Here is a 23,153-nt window from a genome sequence, read left to right on the forward strand (position 1 = left end):
TAAGGTTAGAACTAGGTTATTGCACTACATTAGTATATGTATTGTGAAAACTACATATCCTTTTAAGCTGAAATTAAGTTCCTCTCTACGTTATGAAACAAAACATTTTCAAATTATCAATATAGAATTTCCTTTGTTTTCAACATTTAAGTTCAGATCTTAGCAATTATATTTATAATAATGATAAACTAAGAAATACTAGAAATACTTTTAAGAAGGCACAGAACTACATAATAAACTACAAATATTTTGAAGAATTCTCAAAATTAGAAATGGAAGAAAACTAGAGAATACAAAATATAAAATCACAGTACCACATACAGATCAAGATTATATTCTAATTTTAATTTTATTCTTACCTTCAATAATTTAGTAGCAAGTTTTAAAACATTATTCACTAGTGTCAGTTCCTCCTTTTTATTAGGTTTCTTCTCCATTTTCAAGTACAGGTTTATCTATTTGGATCAATTAAAAACCACTTTATATAACTTTTTTTTTTTAAAAAAGAATGTAAAATCAGACTTAGATAATACTTCCTAGCTGTGCAACCCTGGGCAGTTTACTTGACCTTAACTGCCTCAGCAAAAAAACAAACAAACAAACAAACAAAAGAATGTAAAATTATGAATCAGTGAGTCTATTTTCATCATAGAACCATGTAGGGTGAAAGAATAAATAAGGTTTTATTGGAACCAAAGTCAATTAAATAATTTGGGTGTTCTAACTTAAAAATGTATCCTACAAATGTATATAGGAAATATATTTTTAATAGTCTACCACACAAAAGTAGTCATTCTTGATGGTACAATATGGTAGAATGAGCACTAGATTAGCAGTCAGAAGACCATGAATTTGGTACCTCCTATGTCACATACTAATCAAGTGACTTTGGGTAAATTGCTTAACCATTCTGAGTTTTTGTTTCTTCAACAAGAAAATGAATATAAAATATGCTATCTACTTCAGAGAACTGCCATAATTATTAAATAAGATATTACACATGAAACATCTGATAAACTTTATAAAGTATCATTCATATATGGTAGATGTAACATTTGGATGAACTTTTTAAGATAAATTTTCTTTCAAATTTCAAGTTTTGTACCACACATGAAAAATGACAAAAATTTATATAAGATTAATAAATATTAAATGTAACCATCAAAAGCTTAAGTTTTAATATATTTCTGTTTAATAAAAATTCTTGTTTGCTAAAATCTTATACTCTTCAATAACATATGTGCCCTGATAATTTCTTAAAATCATGAATATTACATATATCCCTTTCTCAACAAATAGAAGGCTAAGAAAAAAATAATATAGTCTAAGTAGAATAAGCAATCAGAATGAAACAATTATAGCATTAAAGTTCCTTTGAAAATAAATATATAACCTTCTCTATTATGTTTTCTGAAAAATCTGAAGTGACGAATAAATTGTAGACACTAATTTCTAACATATTAAACATGAAATCTCACCTGTTCAGTAAGTAATATTGAGGTATTGCTATATTTTTTGCTTGTTTCAGATCCAAGAGTAACAAATCTTAGAAGAAAAAGTGTTAAAGAGATACACCAGATTACCAGTTCCCAGTTGTAGTGACAATCAAGGAAGATCTCATGCACATGAAGCAACTAAAATCCAAAGGTAAAGGAAACAAAGAAGAATCAATGATGATTCAAATTATGTTTTTTATACTTTTACTGTAAAGAAAATAATGAATTGCAGTTTAATAAGAATGAGACAATAGTATTTTGGCAGTCAAATGAACATACATACACACATAGTCTCTATATCTCTTTGCTAGTTATTAGTTTGCTGCAATTGTTTGACTGCAAACCATTTCTTGAAGAAAAGATTTGGATTGAGGGGATCTGGGTCCAAATTCTGGCTTTGCAACTCTGTATGATCTTGAATAAGTAATTTCCCCCTTATTTTAGGCCACAATTTCTTCATCTATAAAATAAGAGAGTTGGACTAGATCTCTATGGTGTTCATCCAGCTCTAAATCTCACAAGCCTATGAACATTACAAAATTGTGTACATTGTACACACAAATTGTTTTTTTTTTTAATAAGCTTGCTAAATGTAACACTTTTTAACAATTTAATATCAATTGTGGCATTTGTGTATGAAAGATTTAAATATCTTAAAATGGCTAAGGTGAACCATAACATTAATTAATAATTTACCTTCTCCAGAGTACAAATAAGTACATGAAAATCTCATTAGAATGCTATCTATTTTAGAATGAAGTCCTTTTGGACAAAGCTTTAAATAATTTTTAGTTTTATTTCTCAGGCAAAACATTAAATTAAAGTTTTAATGTATACTGCAGAATATTTTTAAAAACACTAATTTTACCGTATTCTGTCAACTTGCTAATTTTTAAATATTTTATGAGTGATGGTGAATTATACCTCTGTAGTTTCAGAAGAATTTAAATGAATGATAACTCCAATGGATTTCACTACATCTTTTTCTATATTATGTGTCTGACAAAAACCACCATAAAAATATGAATAGAATAGATTTTATTTACATACCTGTATCGCTACCAGTGGTACAAATAATACAGAGGCATAGAACTGTATGAACAGTAAATAATAGGTGGCAGTTGCAATATATTAAATAGCAAATAAAATAATAATATCATCTATCATAGAATTTATGCACCTTGAATTTAGAAGATGTAGCTGACCTCTAAGAAACATAACTTATACAGGAAAGAAAAGACTCCTCCCAGAAAAAAAAAAAAGAAAAGAGAGTGGAGGAAAGAGATAGAGGGGGACCCACACTGACACCTTAACTCATGTTACCTAAAATATATAATGCACATCTACTAGAATTTTTCATTTTTCCATCATAAGTACTATTTCATTTAGACTGTTTTCTGAAAGAGAATAGATTGATTTTTGATTGCATATAATATATTCAACAAATTAACTTACCTGGGCACAGCATATAAACACAACTGAAATAGTCAACAAGAATGCAGATGAAACTATTACATCAACTGATCTTTGAGGACCCCGACGCTGAAAGGAAAGAAAATGATATTTTAAAAATACATATTCTCATTAACATTAGTTTTAAATTTATTGTAGTTTGCAGTGTTGCCCAAATGCAATATAAACATCAATTATTTAATGATGTCATGTCCGAGGGATATGTAATATCAACAGAAAGTAGAAATTATATAGTGCAGGATTCTTAGCATACCTTTTAAACTTTAACTGAAGTGATTGAACAAAGGTGATTATGCTGAGTAATCAATCCTAAGTACTTTCACAAATAATAATAAATTCACTTGATTAACAATACAACCCAAAAACGTTTTAGTGATGGGAATGATGGGTTTATAACCTAACCTTGGCACAGTGAGCACTAGGAGGAACAATGGGGAAGCTGGCTGAAGCCTTGTTACTAACTTATGCTTCTACAGCAGGCACAGCACAAAATAGAAATGACTTTGCAGCATCCAATAGTTTAACTTCAGTTTGTATGCATCTCCCAACAAATTCAAATGAAGTCACTGAGGTATTAAAAGAGAGGGTAGTAAACTACAAAACTGTTGCTTACAGCAAGAGATAGAAGGAAGTTTCTTCATCAGCAAATCGTACATAAAAATAAATAAATAAATCACAGGTCCAGTAAAGACAGAGAATGATAAGTAAAAAGTCAATGTTTTTATGCTGTTTCCTTGGACCACAATACATAAAGCAAAAGAACTCTAGGAGTGTTTAAGAACCTCTACTTGCCAGATCAACTTTATTAAGAAAAATACTGGTAGTCTTTTAAGTAAAGTTTTTAAGGACATCTTAAATAAACATAGAGATAGAAACTGGACTTGTGATTTCATTGGTATAGAAAACTCCTAGATTTATATTTCTGTGAGATCCCAATGGTTTTTTTAAGTGATTTAGCCAGAATTACAAAGCCAATAAAAGTGTGGGTGATGGGCCTTAAATATACGTCTATCTGACTTCCAGGACAACTTTCTATTCACTATGTTATTTTTATGAAGCAGAAAATATGGCTATCTTAATGTATAAGAACAATACCCTTAGAACAGGTATTTTGCTAGAGGTAATTCAGATGTCTCTCTCTCTCTTTTTTTTTTTTCCAGGAACTTGAGTAATCTAGAAGAAAACTCTTAAAAGGGAGAAAAAGTACACAAAAAAAAAAAAAAAAAAAAAAAGGATTCAGGTATGCCAACTAACATTCTAAACTGCCTACTTATTTAAAATGGTAAGATTTTAAAGTAGTGAGTAACTTAAAATATCGTGAAATGATTCTGTAGTCACACATTGCTTTTGAACCTTTTTTAAGGAGTGGGTTCCCTCTACTGGCTTATGATAGATATGCATGGGAAAAAATGGATTTTCTCTTCTTACTGGGAATCTAAGCAACTCATAAATAAAAAAATTAAGATCTTTAGAGTTTTATTTTTGATGTATGGTGACACTCAAAAAAGTCAATATATGTGAAAGAATTTAAAAAATTAAAACATCAAATAAATATACATTGTAGCATATAATATGTTAGTGTAGTAATATTTAGTATATATGTATATAATGTTATGTTTTTCAACTAGGTTTGAAATTCTAAATATTATTAGAAAAATCAATCCATGAAACAGAATTTCTCTTATTCTGGATACAGAATACACAGACCATATTATGACTAGTGGCATGCTCATATGGCAAGGTATGGGTGTATAGCTGGAAAGATTTGTATTAGATTGAGATGTATTAAGAGAATTAGAATTATAGATCGCCAGCTCGCAAAAGTCATGTCATCACAGCCATTATACCTTAAGATAGGAACGAAGAGATAGCCACATTTTTATATTCTGTACTTTCTTCAATCGGAAATGGGGAACTTCTGATTTTCGAGCCCTCCTAGCAGATGTTAAATGTCCAAAGAGTTTTGCAAAAAGTAGTCTCTACAAAACACCATCATTTCGTAAGGAAGAATAATAATCAAAATATAGGTTATCACTATAATCTCCTCTGATTCTTTACTATAATTCAACAAAACAGCAATATTATAATAATTCCTCCCCAAGTTATCCCACAGATTCTCCCTAGAAAATCTTTTCAACTTGCTATAGTCCCTATTATCATTCTTTTACTTTTCTTGAAAACCAGTATGATATTTGAGCTGTCCGATACTTTGCTATCTTTCATTCTTACTCCTTTTTCAGACGCGTAATTTTTTGTAATATAGACATATACACTTCCTTGGGATAGATCATTTCTGGATATTTGTAAAAAGTTTTTTTTACAAATACTACATGTCCATCCCCTGGGGCAAATTGGCTTTTTCGTATATTGTAATTTCCCAAATTTGGCATAATAAGGAAACACTTATGATTTAAAAATGGATTATAAAATATTATAATAAAGTCCTGAGCAGCTTTCCAAATGTAATCTTTTCTATTCAATGTTGGTCCTAGCTCCCTATTCTAAGTATCTATTGAATATAGCATAGTCTAGGCAGTAGTTGTTTTTTTTCTTAAAATCATGAGTATGACACATATCCCTTTCTCAACAAATAGAAGACTAAGAAAAAATAATATAATCTAAGTAGAATAAGCAATCAGAACCAAACAATTATAGCATTAAAGTTGCTTTGAAACTCTGTATAGATTGTAAAGTCTCATCTTTCTTGCGTATTTATAGAATTCAGTGAAAATGCTGTTTAACAGTTCTAGAGCTTAAAGCAACTAATACACTAATCTATACAGGAATATGTGAAGGACTTCCTCATTCATAAGTAATCCCTCTTTCATTTGGGTCCTATACAAGACAATGACATTTTCCAGGACCCAGGTGAATACCTTTGGCAGACATAATCTCCCTGCTTTTTTGTATTTTGTTTTCAAATATTGAGTATCCCTATCTTACTCAGGCTAGAAGTTCAAGGATTACCTAGTTCATTCCTCTTTGTAGCCACTTCTATTCACATTGGGATTCTTCATATAAATGCCAAATTTAGTGTTAACACTGGACTAACTTAGTCCATTGCAGCTCAAAATTCCTGAATTCTACCAATCAACCAGGCTCAGCTTCTTGGTAGGTAGAATCACTTATATGTGACATTATGCCTAGTTTTTATATCTTACTTAATTTTAATCAAGGATAGTCACTGGAGTTTTCCATGTGTTTGCAATTATTACGGAATTCTGCATTAACTTAACACATACACAAGAAACTCATTCTTGGAGGGAATCTTTTAAGACTGCATTTTAACTCTAATGATTTCTGTAATCAACCAATAACTATAGTGGACTCTTGTATTTTTTTTGCACCTTTACTGAATGGTGTGAATATATGAAGGTGGTCTGATAGAGAACATTTTTTGTGAAAAGATGTCTGTTTTTCCCTCAGAATTTCAATAAGGATGCCTTAATGACACATAAATTATTTTCAGAGATTTTATGAAGAGAAAGTAAATATAGGGATCAACAGTACTAGTGTTTTCTTGATTACCTTAGGGCAATAATATAATCTATTATTTTGTTACTTTCTGTTCCTCAGATATGATCCAACTGCCTTTCTTTTTTTTCCCAAATCTCTTCTTTAAGGCCTAACTTCCTTAACTTAAGGGCACACTGGGCATAAAGGTATTAAAAGTCCAGATGTGCCTTCACCATTATTAATGCTAAAAATATGTTCCATATTTTGTCTATAAGGTATCCAATCAGTTTTACCTATGAATGTTCTCAAAATGATATAACTTAATTTAGTGGGGTCTCACACCAAGCATTCTGAAGTATTTTTTTAAAAAATCTTCACTGCCTTTTTGCTGTTTTATGAGGCCATATTTATGATAGTAACTTTCCATCTCTCTCGCCATAGTAATTTTAAATGAGTTTACATTAAAAGTAACATTTTAATTGTAATAAAACAGAAAACCATATTTTACCAGCAATAAGGCATGGCAGGGTGAAGCTTGGCCTTGAAATTGGAAAGGCCTAGATTCAGTTCTTCATTCTAATAGCTGATGTCAGAATGCTTTTATTCTGCAGAATATAGCAGATAGCTGCTATATTATGGGTAAATTATTTAATCTTATAGTTTAGCTACATATAGGGGAAAAAAAAACCAGATAGTCAATTTCCCTGATTCTCCTCCCTCCATTATTATGTATTCTTGTGCTCCTCAAGCACTTAACTAAGTTCCTTATTAGCTGCATATAAATTGCCTATCAGTATCAATAAAGGCTATTTCTATACAAAAGAATCAACATCAATAAGATTACAGATTTAGACCAAAAGAAAATAAATTTTATAAGCATATTCACATATCAAATGCCTTAAAAAGTTCATTATCCTTAAATGAGAAGCCTACATTAGACTCACCTGTTTGTAAGTTCTTTCTGCTACACAGAGTAAAAAGAAGAAAATCCACACAAGAGATACACGAACCACAAAACTTATTAAAACCATAGAAAGAACCAAGATGTCTTCATTAGAACCAAATGCAATGATATAAAGTTCTGAAGCAGAATATGCTGTGAGCTGTTCCAAGTCTGTAGCTTGGGAAAGTCGGAAAACAAATGGAGTGAACCCCAGGACAAGGGAAATTACATTTGCAAAAATCTGGTATCCTATGCCTGGTATGTAGCTATTGACCTACGGGGGGGAAAAGAAATAAATAATATTTGTAGCAATACAAAATTATTTTAGCTTTTATCAAATAGAAGTGATAATCTTTAAGTTTTCTAATTGGGTTCATTATGAGAAATTTACATTGACAAAACTAAAAAAAGAGTAGCTACTATTTCTATAGCACTTTAAGCATTTCATTTTAAATTTCATTTTTAAAATTTCAAAGTCATTTTTTCATATGCTTTCCACTTCACAGTACTCAAGGAAATATAACAGTCTTCAAAGGCCCACATACTTAGCCACATATTGAATACAGATGGCTACTTTATTGCACTAAGCTAAGCTATGTGGTATTCACCCTCCTTGCTTCTTTCTCAATGTAACCACTCCTTTCTAAGGCTCATTCCATCCTTCTGTATTACTCTGTTTCTTGTTGTAATCAATTGGTCTCCTTTGTTGTAATCTACTGGGAGCAGCTAGCTGCCATAATGGAAAAATTGTCAAGCTTGATCAGAGAAGATTCATCTTCCTAAATTCAGATCTAGCTGCAGATACTTCCTAGTTGTATAATGCTGAGCACTCATTTAATCCTGTCTGTTTCATTTTTGTCATTTGTAAAATGAAACAGAGAAGAAATACTAAACCATTCCAGTACCTTTGCTAAGAAAACCTTGAATGGAGCATGAATGACTAGTCAGACACATCTGAAAAATCACAGAAAAAAAAAAAAAAATTTGGCCTCCAAGTTACTCTAAGAACTTATATAAATTATATTAAATTTCCTCTACTATCTTGCAATCCACTTCATATTCTTCACCAATCTATAGTAAGGTCACACTTTGGGATCTTATCATTATCCATTACTGTGCTATCTTCATGGAGATGCAGGAAACTCCTCTCCCTTTTTTCTCAACTTATCACCCCTGCTATGGCCTCACTTTTTTCATTTGATATTCTTACCGTACAGTTGACCAGTTAAACTAAAAACTGCCTCCTTAGTCCTCTTCATGCCCTGCCAATCCTAAAGCTTGGATCACCAATCACCATCAGTTTTCTCTGTGATGATTTTCAAGGGAGAAAAGCAAGGTGCAATAAGTAGAAAGAACACTGTAATAACTTCTAAGTATTTGGGAGATAAAAATTTCAGAAACTAGCAGGTGATCATTGAAGCCTTTTACATGCAAAATTTTAGATTTCTGAAACCTTCAGCAAGCCAGCTGAGTTAAAGCATTAAGAAGAAAACTGTGGCTTTGTTACAAATCCCTCTTTAAATTATAGACTGATGCAAAAATAAGCAGAAAAAGTTTTCCAAAGGCATTTGTGGCTGAAGAAATGGGGTGAGTTTCTAATGAAAATATCCAACATAGTATTAAAAATGCATAATTGTTTATCTTTTATCTTCTCTTATATTTCTATTTTATATTAATCTATTTCTATAACATCTCTAATTTATAATTATCAGATAAACTTATATACAATTAATTTATATCTAGTTATCTATCTTTATACATATATATGTATAAATGTATATATGTATATATTTAAATATATCATAGCTATTAATTTATACATTAAAATAAATGCTGCAAAATTAGCATAGTGCCAGCAAATAGCAAACACTTAATAAATGCTATCTCGTTAATTTTCATTCAAATAAGAATAGATGGAAAAAATACTCACTCGGTTCATTATCATTCCACTGATTTCGAGCACAGACATTTCAGCTTTCTTGCAGTCATTACCTTCCCATACAATTGCACTGACTTTTTCTAATCCTGGGTTGGAGCTATGGAGCCAGGGCAAATGACTCTGAAAAATAAAAAATGCAACAGCTTAACTCCAGAGCAAAAGTGGCTAAGACTTGTTAACATACATATCTATGATAGATGACATGAAAAAATATCAAAAATAAGTACAAAGTTACAAAAATTTATCAGCTACACAGTTAAGAAATTTTCCTGTACTAAAATTATGAAATTTACTCTCTAATGCATAGTAAAACTTACCATTGAGAAACACTTAAAACTATAACTCTAACATTATATCTGCATCTTTATATGGAAGTTCAAACTAGTTTGTGGCAATGAAATGAACATTATTGATCTCATCTGGACCTTCAAAAATATTTCATTATAATTATCACTATAATAAAGAGTAACATTTATATAGCATGTAATATGTTCCAGGCACTGTGCTACATGGTTTACAATCACCTTCTTATGTGACCCTGGGAAGTAGATGCTATTATTATCCCTATTTTACACATGAAGAAAATAAGGAAAACAAAGGTCAAGTTACTTGCCTAGGCTCACAAAGCTAGTAAATGTCTATGATCACTTTTGAATTCAGGTGTTCTTGACTCTAGGCCAATCATTCAAACTACAGCATCACCTAACTAGTAAAGTAAAAAAAAAAAATTGAAGAATATTGCCAATAAGAGGTGTTTATTAGTTATGACAGTAAGAAAAAAGGGTCTTAAATGAAAGTTTTAGTACTACTACTAAAAGCATGATGTTGTTGATAGACTATTTCAATTGTATACAACTCTTTATGACTCCATTTGGAGTTTTTTAAGCAAATATATTGAAATCATTTCCTTCTTTAGCTCATTTTAGCTCATGCCTCAGGAAATTGAGGCAAACAAGATTAAAAGCTAATGTTGAGTCTGAAGCCAGATTTGAATTCACTAAAATGAGTCTTCCTGCCATGGTGTTCTATCCATTGTACCACCTGGCTGCTCCTAAAAACAAGGCATTCATCAGTATTTGTAAGTCCTAACCAGACAAAAGAAAACTGCTTACCTCTTCAAAGAGCACAATAAAGAAGTGAGGTCGCAAAATAGATAGATAGATAGATAGACAGACAGACAGATATCATATTAATTTATAGATATCCTAAATATGTATGTATTGCATAACTTTAATACTTATATTTATTGTCTAATGTTATATAACTAAATGATCGAATTTATAACATCCTTGAGAAGGAAGCTCAAAGAAACTTAAGAAGAAACTCAAAGTTATCTAGTCCAATCAATTATCTAAAGAGGAATTGCTTTTACAATATCTTGATTGCAATATAGTCAAATTTTAGCATGTCCTATTAGTTCATATAATTAAGTTTGAACCACAAATTGCAATCATTCAGTACTGTTACTAGGACTACAACATGCTATTTAAAGTATTATTCAGGAATTGAGCATGACCTGAGGGGATTGTAACAAAGGTTTCAAAGACAAGGAATCTATTTGCCTCTTGGGAAAATAAAATTACAATGGTATTTTCCATGAAAATGTAAAATAATTAAGCTTTAGAAAATAATGACAGGAAATCAACATTTTTTCTCTTACCTATTTATATCTACTAAATATATGACAAAAATATGAAAGTAAAGACAAGATCATTTTTCATTATTTTAATAAGTCATGTTATATTTGTTGCTAAAACTCTTATGTTTCATCATTTACTTGACAAGTAAAATAGCAAAATCCTATTCCAGAAGTAATTTCTTTCTAAAAAGTCCTGGAATTTTGAAAGTTCCATTTAAGTATTTTTTTTAAAGAAGTGAAAGTAAGTCAATTCAACTAAAATAAGTATGTAAATGGTAGGAACAATATTTCACAGTGAATCTTAAGAATTCTTTATTTTATTATCACTCTTTAGAGAGAAAAAAAGGAAGAAGATAGAAAGGGGTTCAAAACCTAGAAGAATAATACCCGATACTCATAAGAGTACTTAAGAATTTTTAAAGATTCAGTAGGGAATCCCAGCAAAACAAGGAAGCTGCTTCTGAAGTTCAAAGCAACAAATTGAGTAGTTTTCTGGATGCCAAGAATGTTTATATTATACTGATGAGGTTTAGATTTGGGGTACCCAAATGAAATTAGGGTTACTGGTGGTCAGGGAGTTAAATAAGATCTAAATGAGGTCTAGTGGCGACGCAAGGGTAGGGAGTTCTGGGATTCCCTTCTGGCAGTGCAAGAGTCCCCTGTAAAGGAATTTACAGACCCAAAAACCTAGATTGAAAAAAAAAAGTTTATTATGCGGATTGGAAGTAAGGTTAAAGTTTAGTCTAGTTAAGGAAATAGATGAGAGTAAAGAGAAGTGGCACTGGAAACCATCTGTCCAGTGGACAGAGGATCTTTAGGGATGCCAAGCATGGCATAGCTGGTATGTTTGGACCCTCTGCAAAGAGAGGGTTTTAGTCTTGCTCTTTTATAAGAGGGAGTTTTGGTCATAAGCTGAAGGGGGCTCGTGGGTGGAGTCCCAGGTTGGCTCCTCACTGGGTTTCAGCTAGGGATAGAATTTTGAATTGAATTCAATGGGTTTTGGGATTGAGCCATCCCCACCCAGATAACAAAGATGAAACTGTTTGTGTTTGGGATGGAGTCCCCTCACTGAGGCAGAGTCGAAGGAGGTTTTCTACTTTAACAATTTTCAGTTTTGGGGTTCCCTCTTCAATACTTCTAAGAAACCTGCTTTTACTATCGTCAATACAAGAACCTTCCTCCAAGTACTCTAAGCAGTGTTCTGCCCTATTCTTTTATTCTCTATTTGAAAAATAATACTTTAGAAGTCAAAAATTGCTCAAGTATGAAGTAACATTAGGGATTTTCTACTCCAAATCTTTCATTTTGTAGATAAGGAAACTGAGGCCCAGAGAGATTAAGTGGCTTGCTCAAAGTCAAATAAGTTAATCAGTAACAGTACAGAAAACTAAAGCACAGATCTCTTGACTCTGTAGTTGAATGCTAGTTTTACAATCCTATACTTTTTCCGTTCCTCTGTAGATGACTGTCTCATTTCTAAGAAAGTAGGAGCAGAAGAGAGAAATGAAAAAGATGAGCCTGAGGAAGACTGGAAGAAATAATAGTTAATTAAAAGGTTACATATAAATGCTTCTTACATATAATAAAAATATTCTTGTTAAACCATACATATGCTAAAATGTAGAAAGAAATATCAAATACCATTTTCTCCTAAAAGCCAAGAAAATGTCAGTAGATCAAATGAGTTTCTTTTATAATTGTCTTAATTGTTCCCTCATATGTTTTTCCCAGAATAAAGTTTGGAATTTTCGTAATGACTTCTCTCTTAGCAAAATTCCCAACAGTTGGGGCTTTTTATTTATATTAAAATGCTGAAAAAATCTTTGAAATATAAGTAATAATAAAACAGTACAAACAATCCATAGTGGCCAATAACTTATACTAGCATTGCAAAAGAAGGAATGATAGCCATCAAAATCGGATTCCACACACAGAAGATTTTGTTCCATTGCAACAATATAATGTTCAACTATAGATCTATATTATGAGAGGAAAAGAAAAAGTACAAAATTTATTTGTGGATTAATGTCACAGCTATTCTCATGCTTGTTAAGAAAAATATGAAGAACAGATTGTAACCTAGAAATTTGATATAGAAGTCTGAACACATTATTTAAATATTTCCTTCCTTCTTAAACACAGTGTCTTTCTCTGCCTTCTATGGTAAGAGGAAAAACATTCCTTTACATGTTCAGTCATTTCAGTTGTGTCTGCCTTCTCTTGGGGGATTTTCTTGGCAAAGATACTGGAGTGTTTGCCATCTCCTTCATTAGATCATTTTATAGAAGAGGAAACTAAATCAAACAAGATTAATAGGTCTTATACAGGGTCAGACAGCTATTAAGTATCTGAAACAGGATTTACTTGAACTCAGATCTTCCTGACTACAGATCACACACTCTGTGCCACTTAGTTGCACAGCTTTGTACATTGGGTCCAATTTTTCACAAAAAAATAAGAAAAGTGGAGAATTCTTTTATCTTAAGGATTGAAAGAGGAGTGTGCTACATTTAAAAACAATTCATTTTCATCGATACTTGCTTTCAATTATCATTCATTAAAAAGTTATTTTAATATGAGAAATTTGTAATATTTTGTTTTTAAATTTCTTGGAAAAATCTCACTTTTATATATTAAAGTCAAAGTGCTTTCCTAATTATCTTCTTAAACTTCTCAAAAATATTAAGTAGTAAAAAAGTTAACTTATTTCCTCATAATATCTATTTTGTAATTGTGACCATATTTATATATAGCAATATTCTCTCCAAAGAGCATACTAATATTCAAAATTATAAATCTAAACCCCCAAACTTTTGGCAAAAGGTCCTAAAAGCCAAAGGCAATATATTAGCTATATAACTGAAAACTGTTTAAAGTGGTTGTGTTGACAGGCCATCCTTCATAGTATAACTAATAATTTTCTTTGGACAAAGGATATTAGGAAGCTTTTATATTTAGAGTGCTACTTTTGCTGGGTCTTTTTCTTTTCTTCACTTAGCTCATTCCTCTCTCCTTCCTCAACTACATAGCTCATTAATTGCAATGAATTAGTAAATGTATCATTATAAAACAATTTTATTTCTCCTAACATTTTCAATATGTTATTTAACAGAATACCTATACATTCTTTTTTAAAACTCTGAAGTCCCTGAATAATGACCATAATGTTGAATTTAATCACTATCCTATACATAAGCTAAATCATCAGATGTAGGAAGAGTGTGAAAAAAATTTAATATCTAAGGTCAAGGACTTGCAACCAAGAGGATTGCTTGAATGGAGGCAGAAAACTTAACTCCCATTACCTTCTCCAGAAAAAAACCTAAAAATAACTCCGGACAGAACAATAACCAAGAAATCCAATGAGAAAAAGAATACTCCAACCCTGGGAAGTGGAGATCATCCTGAAAACCATATTGCCTGAAGCAAATGTTAAGCACTCCACCCAAAAGCATAGCAGGTGGGGTGGACTTAGCAAAAAAAAAAAAAAAAAAAAAAAAAAAAAAACCTGGTATAAAGAGGGATTCCATAATAATATGTAAACAACTCAAAAGAAAAAAAATGTATTTTCTACAAGAACCTAAAAAAAAGAAGCAAGAGATATAAAACTCAAGAATTGAAAAGAAAATAATTTGAAACAGAAAGTAGTAAACCTTACCTAAGTAATAAATTCTTTACTAACTAGAAAAAACTAAATAGTAATTAATGAGGCAGTAAGAAATACCAGAACAAAATCAAGAGACTGAAAAAATGTTATCAAAAAGAAATAACCTGTAGATCCAAGGGAGATGATTTCAGAATCATTGGTTTCCCTGAAAACTACAATTTAAAAGTTTGGACACTATATTTCAAGAATTCATAAAATAATAACTGCCTCACAGATATTAAAACAGAGAACAAAGTAAACCTAGAAAGAATCTACCGTTTTACCTCCCAAGGTGATAAATAAAAGGAGAAGTCCCAAAAATGTCATCCCAAAAATCTAGAACATCCAGGCAAAGAAAAAATGCTGCAAGCTAAGGAATAATACTTATCTGAAACAGATAAAACAAGATTGAACACACTCACACTCTTTCTCTGTCTTTCTATCTTTCCGCCCCCCACTCCTGTGGTCTCTCATTTGCTCTGAGGCAAGTCCATTTGGGAAACATTTCATAAGAAAAAGATTTCTGGAAGCTTAACAGAGTAGAATCAGAGTGATGAGCACATGCCAAAGTTGCTACTAAAATTTGACTATTAAATTTAAGTAAGTTACAGCATATTACCAATATGGTTAGTGTGCAACAAGGGATATAAATATATAATCAAAAAGTAGACCAGTCAGTACATAAGTGCAAGGGAGAATTTGGACAGACCAAATGTCATACTAGTATCCACAAAATATTAAGAGACTCACAAAGAAGGTCTCTAGTAAATTAGGCAGAGTTTCTATGGAGGATTTTTGGAAGAATATGGTCAAAAATCACAAAAGATGAGAAATCATAGAGGGATTGAAATCTACATTGATTAAATCATTATTCCATTGAAATTTATTGAATCTTTGCCCATTGGCTAGTTTGCAAATATAATGATTTTTTTTTTTTTTTTTTTAGCATTCTGAGAACTTTAACCACCATATATCTTTTAAAAACTTTTTATTTTAAATGTGAGAGAATTCACTATTTCTCTCTTATATTAAATAATCAATTGTTAATATTGAGGAAATCTAGGATTTTTTGCCTTCCTATTACTTCATTCAGAACCCAGCCTCTTGTAGGTTATTCAGTCAGCATCTGAAGGACATTGCTAATGAGATAAGATTTAATATTCTCCTCAATCCTTTTCAGACTGCACCCAATTGGGGAAGCCCATTGTATTTCTACTTAGGCTTGGGTGGAGGATAGATCCTTTGGCAGACAAGAGATGGTCTGGGAGTATAATCAAAGGTATATTTTCCATCCCTTCATTTTTTAGAATAGGTTTACCTCTCATTATAATATTCATTTTCTCATTTTTAACCAATTAGATTTCAATAGTGTCAGGAACACCCATTCCTCCTCTTTCAAGGGCATATAAGTCTCAAGAGGCAGCTAGGATCCATCTTTGATTTGTGAGAGATGGCAAAATGATCTTCCTTTTATTATCTGCTAGCCATAATTAATAAAATTATTAATTACCCAGAAATTTTGTCTCTCAAACTTTTCATTCATCACAAATGATACAAAACAATTACACTGAATTTCACAGGATCATGGATCTGCAGGAAACCTCACAGATCAACAGGTCCAATACTATTATTTCAAAATGAAGCAATTGAGACCCAGAGAGATTAAAGTGACAAAGCCAAAGTCAGACATAAAAGCACAATGGGGATTTCAAGTCAGATCTAGTGTTCTTTTCTGTTGGATGCTGCCGTAAATATTTTAAATCATAGATATAGATAGAATGCACTAGAGGTAGGTTCTCATATGAAGAAAAAAATGTGTGAAAAATCACAAATTCTTAAAAATAGAACCAGGATAGGCAGTGGGAGAGATATTATGATTTTTTTCTTAATTTTAAGGATCCAAGACAAAGTTCCTTAAACACCGAATTCACCTAGGACATTTTAATTGTTATCTGATAAACAAAAACCAACCTGATCCAGAGCTTTTCAAGAATCTGTTATACAAAGGAAAGTAACTTGTAATCTAAATTCTCAATGTCCTTGTCTTAATAGACTACAAAGATACAAAATAGGAAAATGTGTGTGTATCAATGGAATACTGTTTTAGTTCAAGGCAAGTTTTTTTTTCTTTATTCTCTAAAATCTTTCAGAGCTCACAAGTTCAATGAAGCATGCAGCTCCATATAATCCAATTGCTGTAAACTAACCTGATGAAAAGGGTCGTCTCTATATTCCTTTTTCATAAATGGATTAACTTGAGGGTTTTCCACATCTGTCTCACTGGTGCAAGATGAACGGCATTCTGCACAATGTAACAAGTCTTCCCATAATACATCTTCTGTTTCTGATTCTGGCCTTGTACTCTCAGAATCTTGTCTGGAACTTGAACAGCGAGAGCTGCAACTAGTACCCGATTTAGGGGCATCCTGAAAGCAAGATATTCTTTGACATTAATGCAATTAATATATTCTAACTGAAAGGTCTTCTAGAAACGATTCGATTACACTGATGCCAAGTTTGTGGGGGTTTTTTTTTAATTTTAAAAAATTTATCAAAGAATAAGACAGCCAAAGAAGTAACCATCTCTTTTTTCCTATATTTATTATACATTTACATATTATTTCATATTAGATACAAAAAGCACAGCCACAACAATGCTTATGTAATTTCACAGCTCCATCCTAATACTACCATATACTTTTCAATATTTAACATAATAATTATTATACTTGTTTTTTTATCTCATAACTTCATATGAACTTCATTATCAGACTTGGAATGAATTAGGTACAAAATTCTATACTCTATATTCTGCATCAAACTCACTGGGTTATATAATTCACATTAAGCATAATAAGTTGTCTCTTCTATAGTTTTAGTTTAGCCTTTATTAGCATCAAAAAATATGAAACTATAAGTAAACTACAACCTAGTATATAAAAGATCTCCATATTTTTATGAATACTTTTCAAATGGAAATCCTATATATTTTTTTAAATTTCAACTAAAACTTCAACTATTAAAACAACTTAAAATAATTACTTTGAAAAAAATAAAAATCTAAAACACCAACTCAGTTTTTGAATCTAGTAAAGTAAACCATATATATAATCTAACACAAATTTTGTCTCAATTTTCTATTAAACTATTAATAACAATCTTGAATTGTTGGTTTTTTTTTAAAAAATGAAAACAATTTGCCCAGGAAAGACTAAACAAGGATTGAAATATAGAAGATAAGTTTAACATTATTATATTAATGTACCTGTATCTTTGTACTTAGTCTTAAAATTTCCAACATCATCTTTTTTCACCCCCTTCCTTTAAATCTTCATAATCACTTTGTAACCAAATCAACTGATTTTTTTAAAGAAATTTCCTACATTCATATCTTGCTTTCTATTCCTATCACTGCACTCATTTAGATTTTCATTTACCCCAAAAATTAACTAAAGTAAAACCCTTTGCTTTAGCTTCTCCAATTAAAATTCAACCCTACAATGTTCCTAAATCACTAATTTAATTGCGTAATTCCATGGCTTCAAAGATTTCAATAAATAGTTCTCAACCACCTATCCTAGAAGATAATTTTTAAATTCCTTATACTAACATTAAAGGTCATCCTCGAGTCTTCCTCATGCTTCAGAGTCAACCTTCTTTGCCTCATTCCTCCTTATCCCCCAAATGAATCTTCTAGTTCAACCAAATCCAAGGCAATGGAAAACACAATGGCTCAAAAAATAAGGCTGCCTACATTTAAATTCTATCTCTTATATTTACTATCTGTGTGACCTGGGCAAGTCACTTAATCTTTTCAGGCCTTAAGTTTTCTCATCCATAAAACAACAAGATGGCCTCTGAAGTCATTGATAGCTCTACATCTGTCTTGATCTTAATCATTATCCCATGAGCCTGTCTTTGTGCCTTTCCCACGTTAAACCCCGATTCATTCCTTAGCTGACCTTTTTCTTTTTGCCTATCTGAATCTTCAAGTCTCAAAACAAGTCTTACATTCCCTAAGAAGTTTTTCTGACTAAGAAGCAGTGACCTCCTCTTTCTTTCTTGATGACCTCTACTACTCGTTTGGAAATTAATATTACATCACTTAATAACATATCTTATGTTTTTAATTATTTAACTGTTGATGTATTTCTGTATTATCTCCTCAAATAGATGACAAGTTAATTGAAGATAAAGAATAAATCTTATTCTTTGCTTTTTCCTAAAATGTTTTGTATGCATTATATTTTACATGCTTATAAAGTACTTAAGTGATTGAGGCTTTAGAAATCTCTAAGTCTGCTATGAAAGAACAACAACACCAATCTGTCTCAGAAAAGTAAATATGGAGAGAATAAGGAACAGAAAGAAATGAAAGAAGAATAAAGTTAACATTACCAGAAAAAAAATTATCATAATGGACAATTTGAAAAGACTTGAGAACTCTGTTCAAGACAATGACTATGATTCCAGGGGACTGATGATGAAAAATGCTACTCATTTTCTTGACAGAAGGGTGATGAACTAAATTTGCAGAATAAAATACATATTTTAATATACATATTTCTGCTGTAAGAAGAAAAGTGAAAAGGGGAGGAGGAAGACAAGGAACCTGTTGGTTAAATTTTTAAAAAATTAAAGGACAATCAAAGTCTGAAATACTAAAGAGACTTAGTTGTTTCGACCCTTAAAAAAGTAAAGTTATATAGGGTATCTCAAGAACAATATTTCAGACTCAAAATTTCTGAAATAGAAAATAATATTTTAAAAGAGGAAAAGCAGCCCAAAATTAGTCATATTTACTTAAAATTTGGTTTTAAGTGGCTTGGAATTTTAACAATCTCTATTGGATAATTAGGCAAAGTGCCTTAGTTATTTTGAGGTGAGAAATTTGAGAATTTTCACTTCTAAAAATTTTGAAACTTATCATTTTAGAAAAAGAATAAAGCTAATAAATTAACTCTAGAAGTATTAAACATGTTATTACTATTGCTTTTGGCTCTTTTGTTTCAGACCTGTGGGTACTCTATCACCTTCCACCAATGCAGATCAGCAAATCAAGTGCAATTTGAAGTCTTAAAAAGTGGCCAGGAACAAGTAACTAATTTGCCCATACACACACAACTGGTTTGTCAGAGGCAAGACTTGAAATAATGAAGTTCTTTCTAAAGCCAGTTCCTATTTCCATGTAGCTTTTCCTTTTCATAACATGGTCAAGTACATAAATTTACTAAAATTAATGGTGCATACTGACTAAAAAATTTATAGAACACTAGACAATTTCAGAAAATACTTGCACATATTATTTGAGACTCACAGTTATTTTATTATCTCCATTATACAGAAGAGAAAATGGGAAAATAAGATTAAGTGAATTGCCCAAGGTCATTCAACTAATAAGCACTAAACTTAACTCTGGATGTAGCTCGGATTTTAATTCTGCCCTCTTTCTATTATATCAAGTTACTTTTTGAAGATAAAGAAATCTGTGGAAAGGCCTGAAAAAAGATACTTTCACCAAAGTACAATAATTAAAATAGCTTACATTTATATAGTGCTTTTACAGTAAAATATATCATAACATATATTATCTCATTTGATCCTCAAAATAACCACATTTACATACAAGCATTACTAACTTTACATCTGTGAAAACTGAAACTGGTCCAAAACCACAAAGCTATTTCAGTCAATAAACATTTATTATGTTCCATTATGTAAATGACAGAACCAAGATTTTAACCAAAATGGCTCATATTACAAATGGAATTAATGAGTGTGCTTTTGTACAAATATGATGCCTACAATGGTTTCCTGAAATGGGAAAAAAAAATTACACCTACACAATCTTTAACTCATACATGTCAGAAATATTGAAATTCAAATTTAAAACCAAAAATCAAAATAAATTAGAAAATTCTGAATTAAATCAAAGATTGTTGGCTTAATTCTGACGCAAATATAAACATTGAATAAATCATTTAAAAATAACCCTAAAATTAGCTACAAGAGTCTAAAGATATTAAGTAAAAACCAATACACCTCTTAAAAACAAAGAAATTAGAGTAGATCAATTTTTAAAATAACAGGAAAAAAAAGGTCATTCATTCATGGAAAAGAATATGTATATGTGTGTGTGTGTGTGTGTATAAACATACATATGTGTATATATATATATATATATATGTATGCATATGTGTGTGCAAAGACACACACATACATAAATGTGTAAATATGTACCATGTGTATATGTATCACACACATACTCATTAACAATTGGTAGACATATTAAACTATATCATTTAGACATAACTGATTGGATTGTTGTATCCAAAGCTGATGATGATGTAGCTCAACAACAAGCTGGTGTGAGTTATTAAATGGCATACACAGATGGTAAGTCTGGCAACAAGATTATTTAATAGTTTCATTGATGATGGCAATTGTTGCCAATTTAGTTTACAGATAACACTAAATTACCTAGATTTGTTTACATTGAAAGAAAATAAAATTCAAAATAACCTGAATAATCTAAGTTCAGCAAAATATTAAAACAAATATCAGTGAAGATCTAAAATCATTTGACTAAAAAGGAAATGAGGAAAGACTGGTAAACAAAACTGTAGAGTAAAAAAAATAAAATAAAAAAATCCAAAAACCATGAATTGTAATAAACAAGATGAATCAGGCACTACTACAAAATCAGAGAGGACTATGAAATTAATGATATGCATTACTAAAATGATAGTACTGAAACTTAATCCTTGCTCTATAATCACTAATAGATGGTAGTCTTAATTCATGGTGTCTGTTTCGGCCCTTCTTTGTTTCAAGTCCATTAGAGATTTTCCCTGAAGTTTAACTATGCTGCCACCAGGTGATGGTAGTAAACCACAGTAAAGTCTGATTCATAATGCAAATGTTTTCCATGAAATTCTCTGATTCAAGCTAACTCAAATTCATACTCATGAATTTTGACCAAGTTCAGAAATGTTTATCGCTATAGATTTTGCACAAGGTGACAAATTTCTTTTGGCCATTGCAACTCATAAAAACAGTATAATTGCACCATGACATGTAAAAATATTGTAACCTGTATTGTTTGAGAAAGTAGCCACACCTGACCTTTGAAGCATGTTTTGTACCAAAGGAGGTCTAGAAAATTCACTAATATGGATTATCTCATCCTCCACAATCCTACATAAGTTCAAGTACTATACTTAGAAAAGAATGGAAATAGAAAGTAGAATAAGATTTTAGCAGTTTCTTTATAAATCTTAAGTCTGGATTTCTGAATTTGATATGTAAAAACTGGGAAAATTAAATGAAAAAATGTTTAGCTAATAATAAAACAGCAATTATTAGAGAAGAAAATGTGAATTAATAGTAAATTGTAAATTTTAAATAAAAAGTGAGTTTGACATAATGAACTCAATTAGTGCAGAAAAAGCTAATAAGAATATTATAAAATATTAACCTTTCTGTATAAAGATATTTAAAAATAAAAATATACGGATTCCAAAAATCCACATTCCCTCATACATAGTTCAAAATGTTCTGATGTTTCATTAATACCTAAGCATTCTACAAGCTAGAATTGGCACTACAAAAATCCAGCTCTTTATGATCTTAACACACTTCTAACAATCTAAGTATTATTCAGCAAATATACTGTTGCACAGAAATCTGGCTAAAGCATAGTTAATGCACTTTATATCGTATATCATATATAACACATATCAATGTATATAATATAATACTTAAAATATATCAATGGATCTGATCTCATTGATGCGAGGACACCTTAAAACAGTCCAGAAAATTACATATTCATGCCTTCTCATTCTATGCAACTCTTTTTCATGTCACCCCATAAATGTGCCACAGTAGGATAACTAAACATGCTAAAAGCCTAGGTCTTAGTGAGATTATAAGTAAGAAGTCTTACTGAGATTCAAGTATCAAGAAACATGGAACTGCCCCTAACTCTTGTCAATAGGTGAGGACACCTTATTTTCTGGTCATATTCTCTCTGATTATGCTTTTTGTGCAAATGTGATTCCCTGAAAATTATGATGCTTTATGTTTTGAAACCATATGGTATCATTGAAAAAAAATGCAAATGTGAAAAAGACAGGTTTCTATATCAAAAAAAATTGGGGGGATCTTTGAAAATGTTCAACAATTTCCTAAATGCCTGCCGTTTTTATCCTATTTAATTTTAAGTCTAAATCATTATTTACTGTACATTTTTCCAAGATATATTACTAATGGTTAATCTTTATGGGCTTCCTAATCCTAATTACTCGATGAAACACTTTTGAGTGAATGTGGATAACATTTAGGAGACTCTGAAATGTTTATCTCTGAAAACCAAAGCATCTCTTCTATTTAGATAATACTAGATCTCATCCATAACAATGGCAATCAACTTTTATAAAACTATATTTCCCTATTTTATGCCTTATAATCACAAGATCAAACAAAATTATCTCCGTGATATGTTTATAAAATACATCTTATAAGGGGAACGTGTCAGATTAAGTTATACAATACAGGAG

At 30.9% G+C, this 23,153-nt stretch overlaps 1 protein-coding gene across 4 annotated transcripts in view; it reads right to left on the bottom strand.

Moving 5' to 3' along the window:
- PHTF2 (putative homeodomain transcription factor 2) overlaps positions 1-23,153 on the bottom strand; it is a 147,974-nt gene that overhangs the window by 9,567 nt on the left and 115,254 nt on the right. For 2 of the 4 annotated variants that reach the window (XM_031938682.1, XM_031938680.1), the window contains 7 exons: positions 16,800-17,018; positions 9,299-9,427; positions 7,370-7,642; positions 4,817-4,948; positions 2,952-3,038; positions 1,479-1,634; positions 360-455 (listed from right to left, as the gene is read on the bottom strand). In XM_031938682.1, the coding sequence (XP_031794542.1) occupies positions 360-455; positions 1,479-1,634; positions 2,952-3,038; positions 4,817-4,948; positions 7,370-7,642; positions 9,299-9,427; positions 16,800-17,018 (1,092 nt within the window). The remainder of the gene's footprint in view (positions 1-359; positions 456-1,478; positions 1,635-2,951; positions 3,039-4,816; positions 4,949-7,369; positions 7,643-9,298; positions 9,428-16,799; positions 17,019-23,153) is intronic. The other 2 variants (XM_031938683.1, XM_031938681.1) reach the window with 2 other exon arrangements.

This window comes from Sarcophilus harrisii, chromosome 5, assembly GCF_902635505.1.
Source record: "Sarcophilus harrisii chromosome 5, mSarHar1.11, whole genome shotgun sequence".
Taxonomy (NCBI): domain Eukaryota; kingdom Metazoa; phylum Chordata; class Mammalia; order Dasyuromorphia; family Dasyuridae; genus Sarcophilus; species Sarcophilus harrisii.